The sequence below is a fragment of the Rhodofomes roseus genome (assembly GCF_022264815.1).
Source record: "Rhodofomes roseus strain CIRM-BRFM 1785 chromosome Unknown C8Q71scaffold_1, whole genome shotgun sequence".
NCBI classification, from domain to species: domain Eukaryota; kingdom Fungi; phylum Basidiomycota; class Agaricomycetes; order Polyporales; family Fomitopsidaceae; genus Rhodofomes; species Rhodofomes roseus.
This window is the reverse complement of record NW_025952957.1, coordinates 41,931-58,257: the sequence shown is the minus strand read 5'-3', so window position 1 is coordinate 58,257 and position 16,327 is coordinate 41,931. Positions and strand designations below refer to the sequence as shown.

The following is a 16,327-nucleotide window of genomic DNA, read 5'->3' as shown; positions in this document are numbered from 1 at the left end:
CTTTGAAGCTTACAGTCATCCCCGCCAAAAGCTCCAAGAAGGTAGAGGTCAACGGTCCTTGGAAGGACAGAGAATGTTTATTTGTCAAGCGACATTTCCAATCGCACAAGAATGTCGACAATATATTCTCTCAGCCTGACTTGCTGATCTCTAAAGACCAGCCCTACCTTCATGTCACTAATTTCAGGAAACAGCCAGTGGTAATTCCTGCAGGACATGTTCTTGGAAAAGCGCATGATCCTCGGAAATGGTTCCATGACATTACCGAATTTACCGACGAGCAACAAAATCAAGCCGATGTATACTCCCAACTACTATGAACGGTTAGCGCTGCTCAAGAAGCACAGACCGTTACTAGTAAGGTCAATCAACTGGTAACTAGTCGCGGTAAGGATACTGAGGAAGATCCTTCTTCAACGGAACCATTGGAAGGAGGTCCCAAGACGGCTGAAGTACCTGAAGAGGCGATTAATGAATCGGATTTGATCAAGGAAATGGACCTGAGTACTCACATCTCAACCGAACAGCGTCGGCAATTAGAAGCTGTAGTACTTAAGCATAAAATGGCCTTTAGTCTCAACTGACGACTAGGTCATTATGATGCTAAGGTTGAGGTTCCTCTCAAACCCAGAGCAACTCCAATTTCATTATTGCCCTTCCCTTCATCACCGGCAAAGCGAGAAGTCATTGACAAGCAAATGGTTTCTTGGTTACAGCTCGGTGTTATTAAGGCTTCTAAGAGTCCGTGGGGCGCCCCTGCTTTCATATTTTACCGAAATGCCAAACCACACATGGTCATTGACTTTCGGAAATTAAATGAGCAGGTTGTTCCTGATGAATTTCCATTGCCGAAGCAGGAGGATATTCTTCAGGCTCTCACTGGTGCACAATGGCTTTCAACACTGGACGCTCTCTCTGGTTTCACTCAGTTATAAATGGCTGAGGGAGATAAGGAGAAGAAGGCATTCAGGACTCACCGAGGTCTTCATCAATTCAAGAGAATGCCTTTTTGGTTTAGGAACGGTCCAAGTGTCTTTCAATGTGTTATGCAAAATATCCTCGCTCCTTTCTTGTGGATTTTTGCATTGGTGTACATCGACAACATCATCGTATATTTGACTACGTTTGAAGAACATCTCGGTCATCTAGACTCGGTATTCAATGCGGTACGGACCTCTGGTATTACTTTATCGCCGAGCAAGTGTCATTTGGCCTACCGGTCACTGCTATTACTCGGACAGAAGGTTTCCTGACTAGGCATCTCTACGCATAAGGAGAAGGTGGACGCCATTGTCAGTCTTACTGAGCCTAGAAACGTCAAGGAATTACAAACATTTTTAGGAATGATGGTATACTTCTCTGCGTATGTTCCATTTTACGCCTGGATTGCCGCTCCACTTTTCAAGTTGCTCAAGAAGGATGGTAATGGCTGGGAATGGAACGAGGAACAACAGGAAGCCTTCAACCTGTGCAAGCAGGTCCTGATTAACACACCAGTCAGAGCTTACGCTATTCCCGGTAAACCTTACCGATTGTATACCAACGCCTGCGACTACGGACTAGCCGCTATCCTTCAACAGGTTCAACCCGTCAAGATCAGAGATCTGAAGGGTACTAAGGTATACAAGCGACTACACAAGGCTTTCAAGAAGGGTGAACCCATACCCAGCCTTGTAATATCGGTGAACTCGGATGTTCATGACATACCGCCCAAAGGTGAGTGGGATAAGGATTTTGAGAATACTACTGTGCACATTGAACGAGTTATTGCTTATTGGTCTAGGATTCTCAAGGCAGCTGAGCGGAATTATTTGCCAACAGAATGTGAAGCACTTGCTCTGAAGGAAGGACTTATTAAATATCAGTCCTACCTGGAAGGGGCGGAAGTGCTAGCAATTACCGACCACGCGGCCTTGACTTGGAGTAGGACATTTCAGAATGTTAATCGACATCTTCTTACCTGGGGAACAGTTTTTGCAGCCTATCCCGGCCTACAAATTGTTCACCAGGCAGGAAGAGTTCATTCTAATGTTGACCCCATTTCACGGTTGTGCCGGCGAGTACCATTCCAAATGGGCCCTCTCAAGACAGTTCAGAAGCCCTTTGGCTTTCTCAAGAACTAGAGGATCCATTAAGCAATATGTTTACCGAGCTCAGCAAGAAATTTGAAGAGTGACTACTTACTACAGCGAGTTGGTTTACCGAGACTCTGTTTGAGGAGGAGGAAGCAGTTGAAGCAACCGTATTGAACGTCGGCATTACCGACAATGGCTGTTCCACTGATATCCCAACCTCTAAGAGTTATTCGGTATTGGTTAGCCTTTCTCCCGAAGAACTCTACAGTTGGAAGGGTGCACTTGAGAAGGACAAGCATCTCAAGGAAATCAAGGAACATCTTGGTAGCATTACTGATTGGAGTCTCTCAGACTATCCTAATTACCGACTCAAGGATAACGGTCTGCTGTACTTTGAAGACAACCTCGGTAATTCTTGGTTATGTGTACCTGAGGATTGCCAAGTAGAGATCATGAAGGAATGCCATGATACAATCTTGGAAGGAGCTCACAGTGGATATCACAAGTGCTATAACCGCATCGCTAGCACATACTATTGGCCTCGTATGTTGAGAGACATCAAGCAGTATGTCATCACTTGTGATATTTGCCAGAAAGCTAAGCCCAGAAGGCACGCTCCTGTGGGATTGTTGCAACCTATCCCAGTTCCTACTCAACCGTTTGAAGTCATTAGTATGGACTTCATTCCAGAACTGCCGGATTCTAATGGATGTAACAATATCCTAGTAGTCGTGGATAAGCTCACTAAGTACGGAATATTCATTCCTACTACCACGACTATTACCAAGAAAGGTACAGCACAATTACTCTTCAATCACGTCCTCAAGGAGTATGGCATTCCTCGGCAAATCATTTCCGACCGAGATATACGTTGGAAGGGCAAATTCTGGAAAGAAGTATGCAGGTTACTGGGCACAAGGCGCGCATTGACTACGGCCTATCATCCTCAGTCTGACGGACAAACCGAGATTTTGAATCAGACTTTGGAAATTTCAATGCAAGCCTACATCGGTCCTGAGCGAGATGATTGGACCGACCACCTATCGGCATTGCAATTGTCTTACAACACAAACCTGCATACTGCAACTGGATTTGCACCAGCGTTTCTACTCCAGGGATACCATCCGGTCACCGGTAGCACCTTAATTCACTCGGCAAACAGTTTACCGAGGACAATTGAGGATGCTAGTCATCCCGAAGCTTCGTCCCTAGTACAAGCTTTTGAAGCCAATCGACAAGAGGCTCAAGAAGCTCTGCTACTAGGGCAAATGCATCAACGACAAGCTTATAATAAGGGACAACTAGTAACCGAGTTTAAGGAAGGTGATCAAGTAGTATTAGATGTCGATTCACTTCAGCTCTTATGAAGTGAGAAAGGACGCAGTAGAAAGCTACTCATGAAATATGACGGACCGTTTGAAGTCATACACAAAGTTTCATCAGTCGCTTACCAGATACGCCTACTGGCGTCCTACGGCATTCATCCGGTAATTAACATCATGCACCTTGAAAGCTATAATGCTTCCCCGCAAGAATTTGGCAATCTACCTCATCGAAATCTTTCCCGAGCGGATTTTGAAGCATTACCGGAATACAAAGTCGAATGAATTCTCGCCGAGCGATCCAAGACAACTCGCAATGGTAGATCGCGCAAAGAATTCAAGGTTCGTTGGATCGGCTATGATGCCTCTTACGATGAATGGCTTACGGCAAAGGACTTGACCAATGCACCTTTCATTATGAAGGAGTGGCAACAATCCAAACCCAAGAAACAGGTCACGGCTCGACTTGCCGAAGTTTGCATTGTGTAACTCCAGAGGTTGTGTGGCCCACTGTATTTGTCGAACAAAGGCTTTCTGGTCGTCGAACTCACCGGAACTCTCTCGGTAATGGTCATTGGTAATCATATAAAAGGACACCTCAACTTGCTTTGATTCCCTCACCAAGTTCCAACTCATCTCAAACACTCGCCACACCCATTTAACTCTCTGTTTATTACCATGGCTGTCGTATCCTGCATCCAGACGCCTCGCATCCACCTGTCGGGATTGCCGGAATCCCCTGTCCTCAAAGGCCCCGGTAATCCCGTTGCCAAGCTCACTCGTCCTGAGCAGCCCTTCGGGATGTTTGTCGGGAATATTCTCACCTGGCGTCCCACTTTCAACATTTTCCTTGTCCGTCCCAATCCTCCTCACTACGTCATCCTGCAAGAGGATATTTCGCGCATGCTCTGGACAGCCCTCCAGATCATTCACACCCAGCTCGGCGTTAACGACGCTATTGCCGATGCTGCTCAAGCTGTCGGTATTCGTCCGCCACCCACTTGGTTGTGTAACCCACTGCATGAGGCATTCAACCCTTTGAATTGCTGCTTCCCAACGGTCGACGACGCTATGGCCGTGTTCCAGGGATTGCAAGCCGCCGGGAGTCAGGCTATACGCTGGGCTGGAGAGTTCGTTCGAGGAGTTTACCAAATCCGCACGGGGCTTACTGGCATGCCCAGAATCGATTGCCCACTCCTGAAGTACCTGCGTAGCATCGGGTGGCCAGGACACTACGATCCTAGTGGTTCACGTCTTCAGCTCGACTCTAATTCAGGGCACGTTATCCTCCACCCGAGTCGTTTTAATACTGAGCGCTCGGTAATCCTGAGCCCCAGGAATGCCAAAGCCCCCACGGACACAGCTATCATGCCTCCAGGTCACGGTCGTCTTCGCGGAGGATGCTGCTCTTGCTGCGGTAATCCTCATGAGGACACCAGCTGTGCTCCATTCAACCCTTCGGAGAGGGACAGTGAGAGTGGGGGGAGTAATTCGCCAAATGGCCCCACAGTTATTCTGTCGCCAGACTCGGAGTACCATCCAGACAGTCCTTGTCGTTTCACTTGGTCACAGCTCAAACAAGACATTTTTGGCAGCGACGAGAATATTACCGATGTCGGCAACAGTATTACCAACAAGTCCTGGGCGGCTGATGGCAATACTGGCAATTCTGATGGAGGTGATCTTGTTCTTGTAGATAAGGGGGGAGTACAAAGGGGGATTCACAACACTAACTAGTCTCAAGAAAGTCGTCAGTAATGCCTCGGTAATCCGCTCGATAATGACGTGCCAGAGCGATCATCTGTACTTATATCTCGAGCTCATTGTATCGGTCGTCGGTATTCTATTCACGCATCTTATACGTCGAATTCATTTGACTATCAAGAAATGGTCTGTCAAGCGCTATCGACCGAGTATACATGAGATCAAGAAAGGTACCATTACCAACTACAAGACAATTGATCACTACAAGAACTAGATCTACTCGTATTCGTCCATGTTGTCACGAGCACGCTCCTTGCCTTTTCCTTTCCCCTTCGATTTCTTTCCCTTCTGAACGTGTCTTGCAGGTTGAGTACCCGCGGCCTCCAGGCGCTGAAGGCGCAGATCCATTTGGTCAAGAACCCTGAGGATTTGAAGGTTCAGGTTTCGCTCAGTAGAAGGCCCAGGACCAGCCTGGCTACCTGAAGCCCCGCTACCAGACACCTCAAGCTGTCCAGTGACTTGCCAACAAAGCATGCTCAATGCTTGAGGCATGTCTTCATCAGCCACTGCGTCGCGGCTCGGCATACCTTTGGAGAAGTCAGAAGATGACTGACAAAGTATAAAAACGGACTTACTTTGACACGACAAATGCGAAGCTTGAGTAGCGGTTGAAGGTGGCGGCAATACTGAGGTCGTCGATGCTGGGGTACTTGGAATTGCCGAGGGAGGAGTTTCTGAAGTGAAAAATCAGTAAAACAACGAACTCGGTAAACAAGGAAAACAAACTCACTGAATTGACCGGTCTCCAAGTCAAAACCTACTTGATCAAACACCTTGGCAATACTTCTATATCACACTCCTGGTTTGCCACTGGACAAATTGCACTTGACCTTGCGATCTCGGCAATTCATACAGGCAGCTGTAGTGAATTGCCAAAGACATTCGGTAAAACCATGCTTCTTGCATTGGCTACAACAATTATTGTCCGAGTACTAAGAAGGGATATCAATGAGACGTTTTAAAACAAAGGCGATCATGAGACTTACCAATTTGGGGTACCTTTTGCTGTTCATGAAGAAATGCCCTTGGTAATCCAAAGTTCAGTGTTCATTACCGATGGATCCTTCGATCAGGATATCCGATTCCGAATGAACATCTTCGCCATGATCGTCGAAACCCTTGACATCTTCATCCTTGTCCACTTGCATATCCGTGTCGTCTTCCTCGGCTTCATTGTCGATAAGGTCATCAAGATTGCCAACCAAGCAATCCTTGTCCGAATCGCACCAAGCGCGAGGAAAACACTCCAGGTTGGGTTTAGCGGCCAACCACTCGGCCAGGCTAACCTCAGGTTGATGATTTAACCCAAGGTCCAAGTATTTGCCTAGGACAAATTGGATCTCAGGTTAACAAGGTTAAAGATTATCCAAGTCGGCAATGGAACTTACCGACAAGATATGGAACACTATGTTGCCAATAGCGTACCAATTGAAGGGGCTGTTGACAAGAGACTGGAAGGTGGTATTGAGGCCTTCAAGTATGTCGGCATCCACGTGATAAGGGACATAGTCGGGAAGCCCGATCATACCAGCTTCTTGAAGACTGAGGGAGTCGCCGAGAGAGAGTTTGCCGACCATTGCCGAAGTCGGATAACTAAGATCACAAGCTAGTGATTCGAGGCAAGGGGGGATATGTTATGGGAATATCTCCAAATCCCAAGTCTGCCTTATATGCCTCGACTCACAAGCTATTGTCATAAACTCCGCCATTGAAGGGTCCTTCATTAGGTAAGCACAATGAGTTGACCGACAATAGGATCATCACATACTTCGGTTCAATGTTCCAGTCGACCCTACGTTCTGATCCACCTTACTAGTACAGTACCCCAATAGCCCATGTCTACATAGGGCTTCGCCCTAACGCGACAATAAACGGGATTTACAAACAAACAAACATACTTCGGTAATATCCGGCTATTGACGGAGTTTGCCAATGACCATTTTTGGACCTCAATACCGACGGAAGGAAGGACCGAGTTCCCGAGGATCTATTGACCATCGGTAATGGGAACACCGAAGGATCACCGAGGATGGCAGGGCTGACACTTTGGACTTAGCTCGGTGAGGACTTAGGCTGTGGAATTTGACGCGTCTCAAGTACCGTACATAGGATAGCCTTGAACTGCTTATAGTACACAGGATTGAGGACTCGGAAATGTATATAAGACGAGACGAAAGACTGTGGCAATTCATCTACACTCTTTACCAAAATTCACCTTATGTGCCACACGAAGACTTGCTTTGCCCCGAGTGCTAAGTTAGCCACACTAGCCACTCGACCACTCTCACTGAGTTCTTACCGACGCGCTCTAAGACCTGTGATTGTGAGACCTTACTTAGTACAGTCCTCGCGCTACTAGTAAGGTCTAAGTAACTTCAACTGACTACAAGAGTCGGGTTCATTGGAGAAGGTTCATCATACTGATTGACATTCTAACATCGCTTCTCGGTAATCCTTTTATTGCCAACACTTCAGTAACTGCTCTTCTGGACTTAAGCATTACCGACGCTTCCTTCCAAATTACCGAGTATTGAATACTTCGGTAATCTATTCATTCAACCATTCAACTTCGTTACTATTCCTCTGTAACGAAGGAGACACCCTCTACTCTATTGCTCAACTTCAAGTAACTGGTTACCTTGAAGTAAGTATTACACTAACTATAACCCAGACTCCAACAGTACCATGTCTGTAGGGAAGCCTGGATATGTAAGTTCAATCATTGTGAAGGTCATGAAGAAGAATAGTGGGGTTATCAAGGCATGCACAAGTCAAAATCCAGAGTGGGAGATATGTAAGATTGAATGTCTGGAGCTGAGGAGGTAGTGTTACAGATGTGACAGTACTAGACATGTTGCCTGCTTGCTCTGAGATTTCAAACTGAAGGGATCGTATTGCCAGACATGGCCCGCTCCCCAGCAAGTAAGTAAATGTTCTCCTCCTCTCTCCATCACGATTACAATGATTATGTCTGCCATCTGTGCCCTCTGCCATGTCTTGCTCTCCGCCAGCCGTGTGCACGGTGCAGCACACTCCGTGTTGTGCTGACTTGCATGCGGCCCTGCTGAATACCGCTGAGCTGCACTGACGTTACTGAAATTTGCTGATATAGCTACTTCAGTGACGTCAGTGGCCGCCAGTGGTTTCCCCAAAGTTCTGATGGAGTCAGGGATCAGTGCTTGTGCTGTTACAAGCAGCTTCTCTACCCAGGTGTCTTGGGGCTTCAGGAGTCAGGGATGCACTATTTGTATGTCATCAGTTGAAGGATACATGATTTCCCTGGTGCATTATGATCATCTTGACCTGGTTGAAAGATGTGCCTCACAACATCTAGGAGGTACACATGTGAGATGTATCAGATTGTCATGCATTATTATCACATAATGTCATCTCCTGAGGTACTTCTCCCATCCTATCTCTTCTAGCTTCTGAACCTTCCCTATTACTTCATCTGCTTGATCCTTGAGATAGCCATCCATCTTGTGGAGTATCTCAGGAGTACCAGTTGCCAATATTCTGACAGCCAGCAAGCCTGCATTGCTAGCATTGTTGATGGCTACTGTTGCAACAGGAATACCTCTCTGGAAGAGCTGCATGAACGGCGAGCTTGCAACTGAGGCCACAGAGCTGGACTTACCGGCATCTGCACAATGCTATGCAGGGAATCAACACCATCCAGGGAGCTGCCCTTGACCGGAACACCAATCACCGGCAAACTCGTCATTGCAGCGACCATCCCTGGTAAGTGCGCTGCCCCTCCGGCTCCTGCTATGATGACTAGAAGACCTCTAGAGGCGGCAGACCGTGCATAATCAGTCATACGGTCGGGCGTGCGGTGAGCAGACACAATCGTGAGCTCGTAAGGAATACCAAAATGATCGAGAATCCTAGCGGACGGGAGCATCACGGGCAAGTCCGAGTCCGAACCCATGATGATGCCCACCAACGGCTGACGGTACGGGAAACCAGAGCCGGCTTCCGGCGCGAGGGGAGCGTAGAAGTCCAGCTCCACAACGTCGCTGGGAGAAGGGAGGCGTTCCAACAAGGGTCGGATTCGCCGACTGCGTTCCGCGTCGGAGGGAGCGACTACGGTGATATGGCCCATCTTGCGGCCCTTGCGGCACTCGGATTTGCCGTACAAATGAACCGCGGCACCAGGTATAGTCAGGGCATGCCTCGCAACGGCGGTAACTTCGTCCATATTGTTGGATGCTCCGAGCACGTTCACCATGGCTGCAGACGGGACCTTGAGAGCGGTAGATCCGAGAGGAAGGGACAGGATGGCACGGAGATGATTCTCGTACTGAGACGTCTCGCACGCTTCGATGGTGTAATGTCCGGAATTGTGCGGTCGAGGGGCAATCTCATTCACGAAGATCAAACCTGTGGTGAACTCAGCATTCATCCCTAACTTGGCACGTTCAGCGCACCGTTCTCCATTAGGAACAACTCCACGCCAAACACGCCAGCTCCCTCCAACGTCTTGACTGAGGCCTCTGCGACCTCGCGGGCACGCTTGGCGAGCATGGCATCATTGCTGCGCAGAGGTGCGAAGACCAAATGACAGACGTTGTCCTTGTGGATTGTCTCGACGACGGGGTACGAAGCAACTTCCCCGGAGGCAGATCTGACGACCATGACCGCAATCTCCTTGACAAAGGGAACCCATTTTTCTGCGTAAAGCGGCCGCCCTCCCAAAGCTGCGATCGCCTCTGGTATGTCGGTCAGAGTGCGCAGTACGTAGTTGCCCCTACCGTCGTACGCGAGCGTTCGACTCTTCAACATAAGGGGTAACCCAAGCTGTTCAGCGATCGAGGTGACAGATGCGGCGTTTGAGTCGACTTGGACGAAGGTCGAGACCGGACAGCCATGGGCTGCAAGATGCTGCTTCTGAACGAGTTTGTCTTGAATGACACGGATAGTGGTAGGGCTGGGATGAACTCCGAGAGGGACCGAGCCTTCTACGCTTTGCAGTACGCCGACGTCGACGTGTTCGATCTCGACAGTAAGCACATCGACCTTGGCAGCCAGCTCGCGGATTTTGGCAGGGTCGGTGAACGAGCCGTTTATGTGGGCGAGGTCGGCAGATCGGGGAGAGACAACCTGCTTCGCAGGTGCGTGGTCTCCGACATCGAGTATAACGACGTTGACGTTGAGCAGCGACGCCGCTTGCGCGAGCATGCGCCCGAGCTGTCCGCCGCCTGGCAGGTGGACAAGCGTGGATGAGCATTATTGTCTTGCTGGGACGAGAAAAGGACTGAAGGAGCGTATGGTGAGTATTGCTGGCTGAAGAAGCGGGGGACATAGCAAACGAAAGCAACGCACCGCACCTAGGATACCAACAACCTTGTCCATCGTTGTCGGTGATGAGCGCGACGACAAACACAGCGAGGACGAGGACAAGCAGGCAGCGGTCCCAAACATCGCCTAGGCGCCCGCTCAGTTGTTTTTCGGCCTCACGTGCCGCCTCAACATCGCTCGCGGCGGCGAGGACAGCGAGGACGGTCACGAACAACCACCATGGCCCCGCCGCTGGCCCCGCCGCCGCAGAGACCGCCGCCGACGAGGAAGCGCACGCGAAAGCGCAAACGACGCGCAGCCTCAAGCTCGTCGTCGTCTGGCGCAGACTCGGACTCGGACTCTTCAGACATCGCGGCCGCTCGTGCGCCTGTCCCCGCTGCTGCGTCTTCGTCGTCGGACACGGACTCGTCGTCGTCCTCGGAGGACGAGTCTCTGCCTCCTCGGCGCACCCAGCAGCGCACCCAGCAAAGTCCCCCGCCTCCGCCTGCATCTCGCCGATCGCCCACGCCAGAGCCTCATCCCGTAGCTCCCTTCCCGGGGAACGCACAAGACGAGCAAATACTCAGGCAACGCTTCAGAAAGTTCTGGATGGCCTCCGTCGCAGATGCCTTCAGCGAGGATCTGGGGGAGATTCGCAAGGTGTGCTCGTCCTCCGTCCGCCGACATGTCGCAGCTGACGCAACCACCCTCCAGGAAGCCAACTTGTCCACTCCTCGACTCGCGCTTCTAATCGACTCATTGGCTGCGGGTGCCGACGTGTTCGCCCCTTCTCATGGCGCGGGCGACGCGAGCATCAATGAGATGGATGTCGCGATGAGCGAGCAGTCGACTTGAAAGCCACAGTGAGTGTACGTCGTCGCTCATATTGCATGGATCTGAACCCACTCAGCAATAGAACATCGCAGTCGTTTGATGGCCACTCCCGTAGGCCAGCGCAAAGCACTCGCTTTCCGTGGCGTCCCCTGAGGAGCCGCTCTACGAGGCTTCCGCATGCGAGGGAACGTCGGTGTAGGTTGCGACAGGCTTCAATTGCAGTGTCGGATTCGTTGGTCAGTATGTACCATCCGTCGAGGCAAATGTAGTTATCGCTGCGGACTTTGGTGCAGTTGGTCAGTGGATGTACGTCTCGATCGAGGGTTGTCATATGGATGTAACGCCTCGCCATTGCCGAAGCAGACAGTTCAGGCAGGACATCGCGCATCACTGCATGAAGACTGATATATCGACTTTCAGTAGGATACTGGGTCAAACGAAGGACGTTCGGGTATCGTTGTTCTAGTCAACCAGATGCGAACAACTATGATGAGAGCGTACAGCCTAAGGTAGAATAAATACTGTTAAAACAAATGACAAGGGGAGATGAAACAAGGAAGGACGAGAGCGGTGGATCAGCACATGTGCCACGACTATCTATGAGTAGGTAGAGCAAGATGGAGTAGTTGCTCAAGAGTCTACGTCACTCAAATCAGTACGTTAGTTCTCGCAGAGAATGCAACTACGTACTTGATCCATCTCTTCCAATTGCTGGAAGGTGCTCGAATAGATATCTCGAATATCTCTATGCAAGGCGTTCACATCATGATGCTTGCCGAAGAGCAGTTCGTCGACCCGATCCTGCGGGGTAAGCTCTGGCAGCTTGTTCTGCTGAGATGCTCTGAGCTCGATGACGGCCATCATCTGCGAGAGCCCGAAGTCGTCCTTGGGCAGCACAAGGCGCGGGGTCGGCATAGGCGTTTGGTATCGACCAGCAGAAGCCACAGGAGGCGAGGTAGGTGTCGCCGTTCGATATGCTGATGCCTCCGAGAGAGCGGAACCTTGCCGCTCGTGGAGTAGAGGCCGCCGTTGGTTCGCATTGGGGGTGACACTCCTCTTGCCGTGGCTGTCCGAAGACTCACCAGGACTGGCCGTTCTGTAGCTCGACATTCGCGACATAGACGATGGGACACGTTGACCTGCGGAAGCCCTCCCACTCGCAGTCGGTGTGGCCGTCGCCGCCCGCGAAGATGACCGTCCATCTGCCGTGGAGTACGGCGACGGCGACTGAGACCTGGCAGCACCACGAGAATCCGCCCGTGTGTCTGAGCCCATTTGCGAGATCGCTACGCGAGCAGCGTCTTTCTCGTGTTTGATCTTGCTCAAGACGCGGTCAAGCTTCGCTCCGAGCCCATCCTTGCCCCGGGCGAGGACACCATGCAACAGATCATCTGCTGTGGTGTCAGTCCTCGTAGACGGTCCTACCTCGCCTCTCCACTCCTCCTCAACGATATTGCTGATGTCGTATGTCTCACCATCAGGCTCGACATAGGAGTAGCGCATCCTGTTGTCAACTTCGCCTCGCAGACTGCGGACCATAGCTCCGCCAGGAAGCGCAACATCCAAACCTCGTGCCTCGTTCGCCTGGGCTGACAAGGTTGCACGCTGGCTGGCACGTGTAGCAGCGCGTTGGGCTGCAATGATAGCCTGTTTCGACGTCTGTGAGGTCTGTGACTTGGTGTCTTCAGCTGGGCCTACTGTGGAATCTGACCCTGCACTTGAGCTCGCTGCAGAGTTTCGCTGCATGCGTTGGAGAGCGATTTCGTCCAAAGGAGCAGACAGTCTGTGGCGAGACGTTGCGCGGTACGCTACCGCACGGCGCAAAACAAAGATAGGATCATCTGGCGAGACGTCGTCGGGGTTTCCAAGGAGTTGTGCAGAGTCCACAGAGCGGCGCTTACTGAACTGCATAGCACGATACGTCGGTGGACGCGGGAAGGAGTCGATGACCTTACTTGACGGGGGCAACTCGCGTTCTGCAGCGCTCATGTCAGCAATACGATTCGCATCTTGCAGCGAGAGGACTACTGTACCTTTGCCACCCACGTCGACATTCAAGCCGTAGCGAACCCGCGACGAACTTCTGCGCTTGGTCGCTTTGTCCTCAATCTCGTCACCGCCATCGACGACGCCTTCCAGTATACCGAAGCGCTCTAACCCAATCTCGATAACTTCTGCGACAGTGACGTTCCTTGGGAGCACGAACACTTTCTTGCGCATATTCTGCGGGACTCCTGGAGACGGTGCTACCTGAGGACGATCACGTAGAGTGTTTTTGAAGACGATAGCCTCTGTTTGTGGGTCGAACACCATGTCATCAGGGAGATCGTCCGGATAAATCACCAGTTGCAAGGGGAACCTATATGACGGTGAGCTGAATCGTTCCGCCGTGACAACGTTCGTCGGACTGGTGGTGGTAACCGTGAGGTACTGTGATTTCGTTCTGGGGGACTCAGGATCTTCTCCCTGTACGCTCTCGGCGAGTAACGTCTCATCGCCTTCCCCTTCCATGCTCTGGTCGTGCTCGCCTCCCTTGCGGTTGAGATAAAACTTCACCGCAGAATCATCGGTGAAGTCGTTCATGGACAGCTTCTTGATGGCGGGGTGCATCGACAGATTGCTAGCGACCGAACTGATACTACCAACGCTGCTCCTTTTCACCTTCGGGAGCTCCAAGGCCGCCTCAACGAGTGATTCGAAGACGCCAAGGGGCCTCTCATGAGGGAGCAAGTCTGCGGACGATCCTTCCACTTGCTTGATCGTGAGGTAGTAGTCCTTCTCGTCCTCGCCCGCCGGCAACCGGAAGCGCTGTATAGATTGGCGTACGAGGTCCTGGGCGGTTGTGGATGCGTTGAGTAGAACCGTCTTGAACGTAGCCTCCGTCTGCAGATGACTTCCGGCAAACACGCGGACGACGCTGAGATCGGGAAGCAGACCGTCCATACCGCCGCTAGGAGACAGTACCAGGGATCCGGGCCGCGGGCGAGGGGCGCCCACCGTAAGTCCGGAGGCAGAACTGGTAGAGGAGGCGAATGACGCTGATCCCTGGAGGACCGCAGACGCGGACTGCAAGCCGTACGATGGCTGAGCCTCGGGGGGCGTGGATGGCGAACGATTGAGGTACTGCTGATATAGCGCCTGCTGCTGCTGGTCGCGCTGTCGCAGTTGTGAAGCATGCTGTGAGATGCTCGCCATCGCGGCTTGCGGTGGAGTCTGTGGGCCCTGCTGAGGAGGCAGCTGGGCTGGTTGTCCGACAGGAGACGCCCTGTAGCCACCCTGCTGCTGCTGTTGTCTTGCCATAGCTGTGACTGGCGACGACGGCTCGGGCGTCGCAGCGGAATGGGGATCTTTGGACGACTTGCCAGACTCCTCTGACTCGCGACTGAGGTCCCTGTCGCTGCCTGCGCTGGCAACGCTGCTGCTGTCCACGCCTTTGTCTTTCCCCTTGTCCTTGTCTTTCTTGCGGCCGAAGATCCCGCCGAACATGCCTCCGCTCTTTTTCTTCTTGTCCTTTTCCCGTACGCTCTCGTCGTCGGTTGAGTCGCGCTCCTTGCGCAGCTTGCCACCGCCTGCCGGGGGGCGCACGCCTGCGCTGGGGCCAAGCCCCGCTTTGGCGCGCTCAGCGTCCACGGAATTGGACTTCTTGCGCGCAGCCTCCTCTTCTTCCTCGCGCGTACGCTTGCGCTCATCCTGGCCCATGCGGACGTCGTCGACACGCGCAACGGGCGGCGTCATGGTGAGCTTGCGGGTCTCCGTGACATGCGCCGGATCCATCGGCTTCGTTGGCGAGTTTGGTATGACCTCTACACCACCGGACTGGAGCTGCATCTGCTCGCGAGACGGCTGCTTGCGGAGTGACTGGGCGGCGTGTTGTTGCTGTTCTCGCAGCTCCTGCTCCTGCTGTTGCTGCTGGCGCAAGCGTTCGGCTTCTGCTGCAGCGGCAGCCTCCCGCTCCCTAGCTTGCATTTGTTCGACAGCGCCATCCTCCCAGCTCATGCCGTCGTCCGGCTCCATGGGCGGCATACCGCGCGGACCACTGCTCGCTGCCATGACGGCGCGTTCGCGTTCCTCCTGCTCCTCGGCCAACTCGGGGTCTTCGTCCTCGTAGCCTTCGTCGTCCCATTCGATGTCCTCCTCTTCGTCCTCCTCGTCTCCCCAGACGGCCGGCGGATAGCGATGTACGGAGAAGGCGGCCGTGAACGCAACGCCTCTGGCATGGCGAGAGCTGCGTGCACCGGCGGGGGTAGGCGACGGGGATGCAGCGCCACGAGAGACATTCTCGAGGAGGCGGTCGCGTGTTTCCTCGAGCTCGGCGTGGGTCGCGGATGCCAGCTGCAATGCGTGTGAGTAGACGATGGAGGAACTGGAATTGATAGACACGCACATCCACATTGCGGTGCTTGTTGAGGCGGGCGAGCCGCTCGAAGGGAGTCTCGATGTTTTCTGCAGGGATATAGCCGACCTCCTGGGTCTTGAGGACCCTGACGAGCCACCAGTAGCTGTTGCTGTCGTCCATGAGGAAGAGGCTGTCGCCCTTGACGACGTTGGCCTGGCCCTCGACGGTGGCGGCGAATGAGTGCAAGGCATAGACCAAGTCAAAGTCGATGGACTCATTGGGAATGGAGAGAGACGAGGAGCCGTCGTCGTCTTCGTCGTCCATGAAGCCGCGGTCGTCGGTGTCGGAGTCGTCCTCGAGGACGGAGTGCTCCTCGTCGGAGGGATAGGCGTGGTCCATCATCTGGCTGTTGTGGTCGTCGGGGATAATCTGATCGCGGAGGTCAAAGGTGTCTTGGCGGGCGGGTCTCTGCATGGTGGTCGCACAGGGAGTGGGAGGGCGTCCAGCGTGCGGCGGCGGGGGGCGGGCGAGGAGGCTGCATCCAGCGGCGGCGGGAGGTCGTCGGCACCGTCGAGCGCAGCGTGTCCGCCGTCGTTGCGAGACGGGGCATCGCAGCCGCCCATGTATAATGCAGACACTGCCACGTGACGGCCGTCTGCAACATACAGAATAACATATCATTCTACTCTACACATACAATGTCTACAGTCTTCTAC

General features: G+C 52.5%; 5 protein-coding genes across 5 annotated transcripts; 2 read left to right on the top strand and 3 right to left on the bottom strand.

The window, feature by feature from the left end:
- Positions 1–4,075: 4,075 nt before the first annotated feature.
- On the top strand, positions 4,076–5,134 carry C8Q71DRAFT_719274 (uncharacterized protein; the record flags this gene model as incomplete). The annotated part of the gene is made up of 1 exon (XM_047921293.1): positions 4,076–5,134. The coding sequence occupies one exon, from the start codon at positions 4,076–4,078 to the stop codon at positions 5,132–5,134; it is 1,059 nt and encodes a 352-aa protein (XP_047784302.1).
- A 243-nt stretch (positions 5,135–5,377) lies between these two features.
- C8Q71DRAFT_719273 (uncharacterized protein) lies at positions 5,378–6,738 on the bottom strand (the record flags this gene model as incomplete). Its single annotated transcript, XM_047921292.1, has 8 exons — positions 5,378–5,688; positions 5,737–5,835; positions 5,892–5,918; positions 5,992–6,070; positions 6,148–6,185; positions 6,216–6,485; positions 6,550–6,566; positions 6,587–6,738. 8 exons carry the CDS (start codon positions 6,736–6,738, stop codon positions 5,378–5,380), a joined length of 993 nt encoding a protein of 330 aa, XP_047784301.1.
- A 1,682-nt stretch (positions 6,739–8,420) lies between these two features.
- C8Q71DRAFT_728659 (phosphoribosylaminoimidazole carboxylase) lies at positions 8,421–10,583 on the bottom strand. Its single transcript, XM_047921983.1, has 4 exons — positions 10,492–10,583; positions 9,592–10,362; positions 8,799–9,544; positions 8,421–8,742 (listed from the first exon to the last, which is right to left on the bottom strand). Exons 1-4 carry the CDS (start codon positions 10,514–10,516, stop codon positions 8,548–8,550), a joined length of 1,737 nt encoding a protein of 578 aa, XP_047784300.1. The 5' UTR covers positions 10,517–10,583; the 3' UTR covers positions 8,421–8,547.
- Positions 10,584–10,630: 47 nt separating this feature from the next.
- Positions 10,631–11,654, top strand: C8Q71DRAFT_728655 (uncharacterized protein). Its single transcript, XM_047921982.1, has 3 exons — positions 10,631–11,101; positions 11,156–11,304; positions 11,352–11,654. Exons 1-2 carry the CDS (start codon positions 10,682–10,684, stop codon positions 11,294–11,296), a joined length of 561 nt encoding a protein of 186 aa, XP_047784299.1. The 5' UTR covers positions 10,631–10,681; the 3' UTR covers positions 11,297–11,304; positions 11,352–11,654.
- C8Q71DRAFT_728653 (uncharacterized protein) lies at positions 11,655–16,194 on the bottom strand. The gene is made up of 4 exons (XM_047921981.1): positions 15,660–16,194; positions 13,309–15,607; positions 11,966–13,251; positions 11,655–11,913 (listed from the first exon to the last, which is right to left on the bottom strand). The coding sequence occupies exons 1-4, from the start codon at positions 16,083–16,085 to the stop codon at positions 11,869–11,871; spliced, it is 4,056 nt and encodes a 1,351-aa protein (XP_047784298.1). The 5' UTR covers positions 16,086–16,194; the 3' UTR covers positions 11,655–11,868.
- Positions 16,195–16,327: the final 133 nt, after the last annotated feature.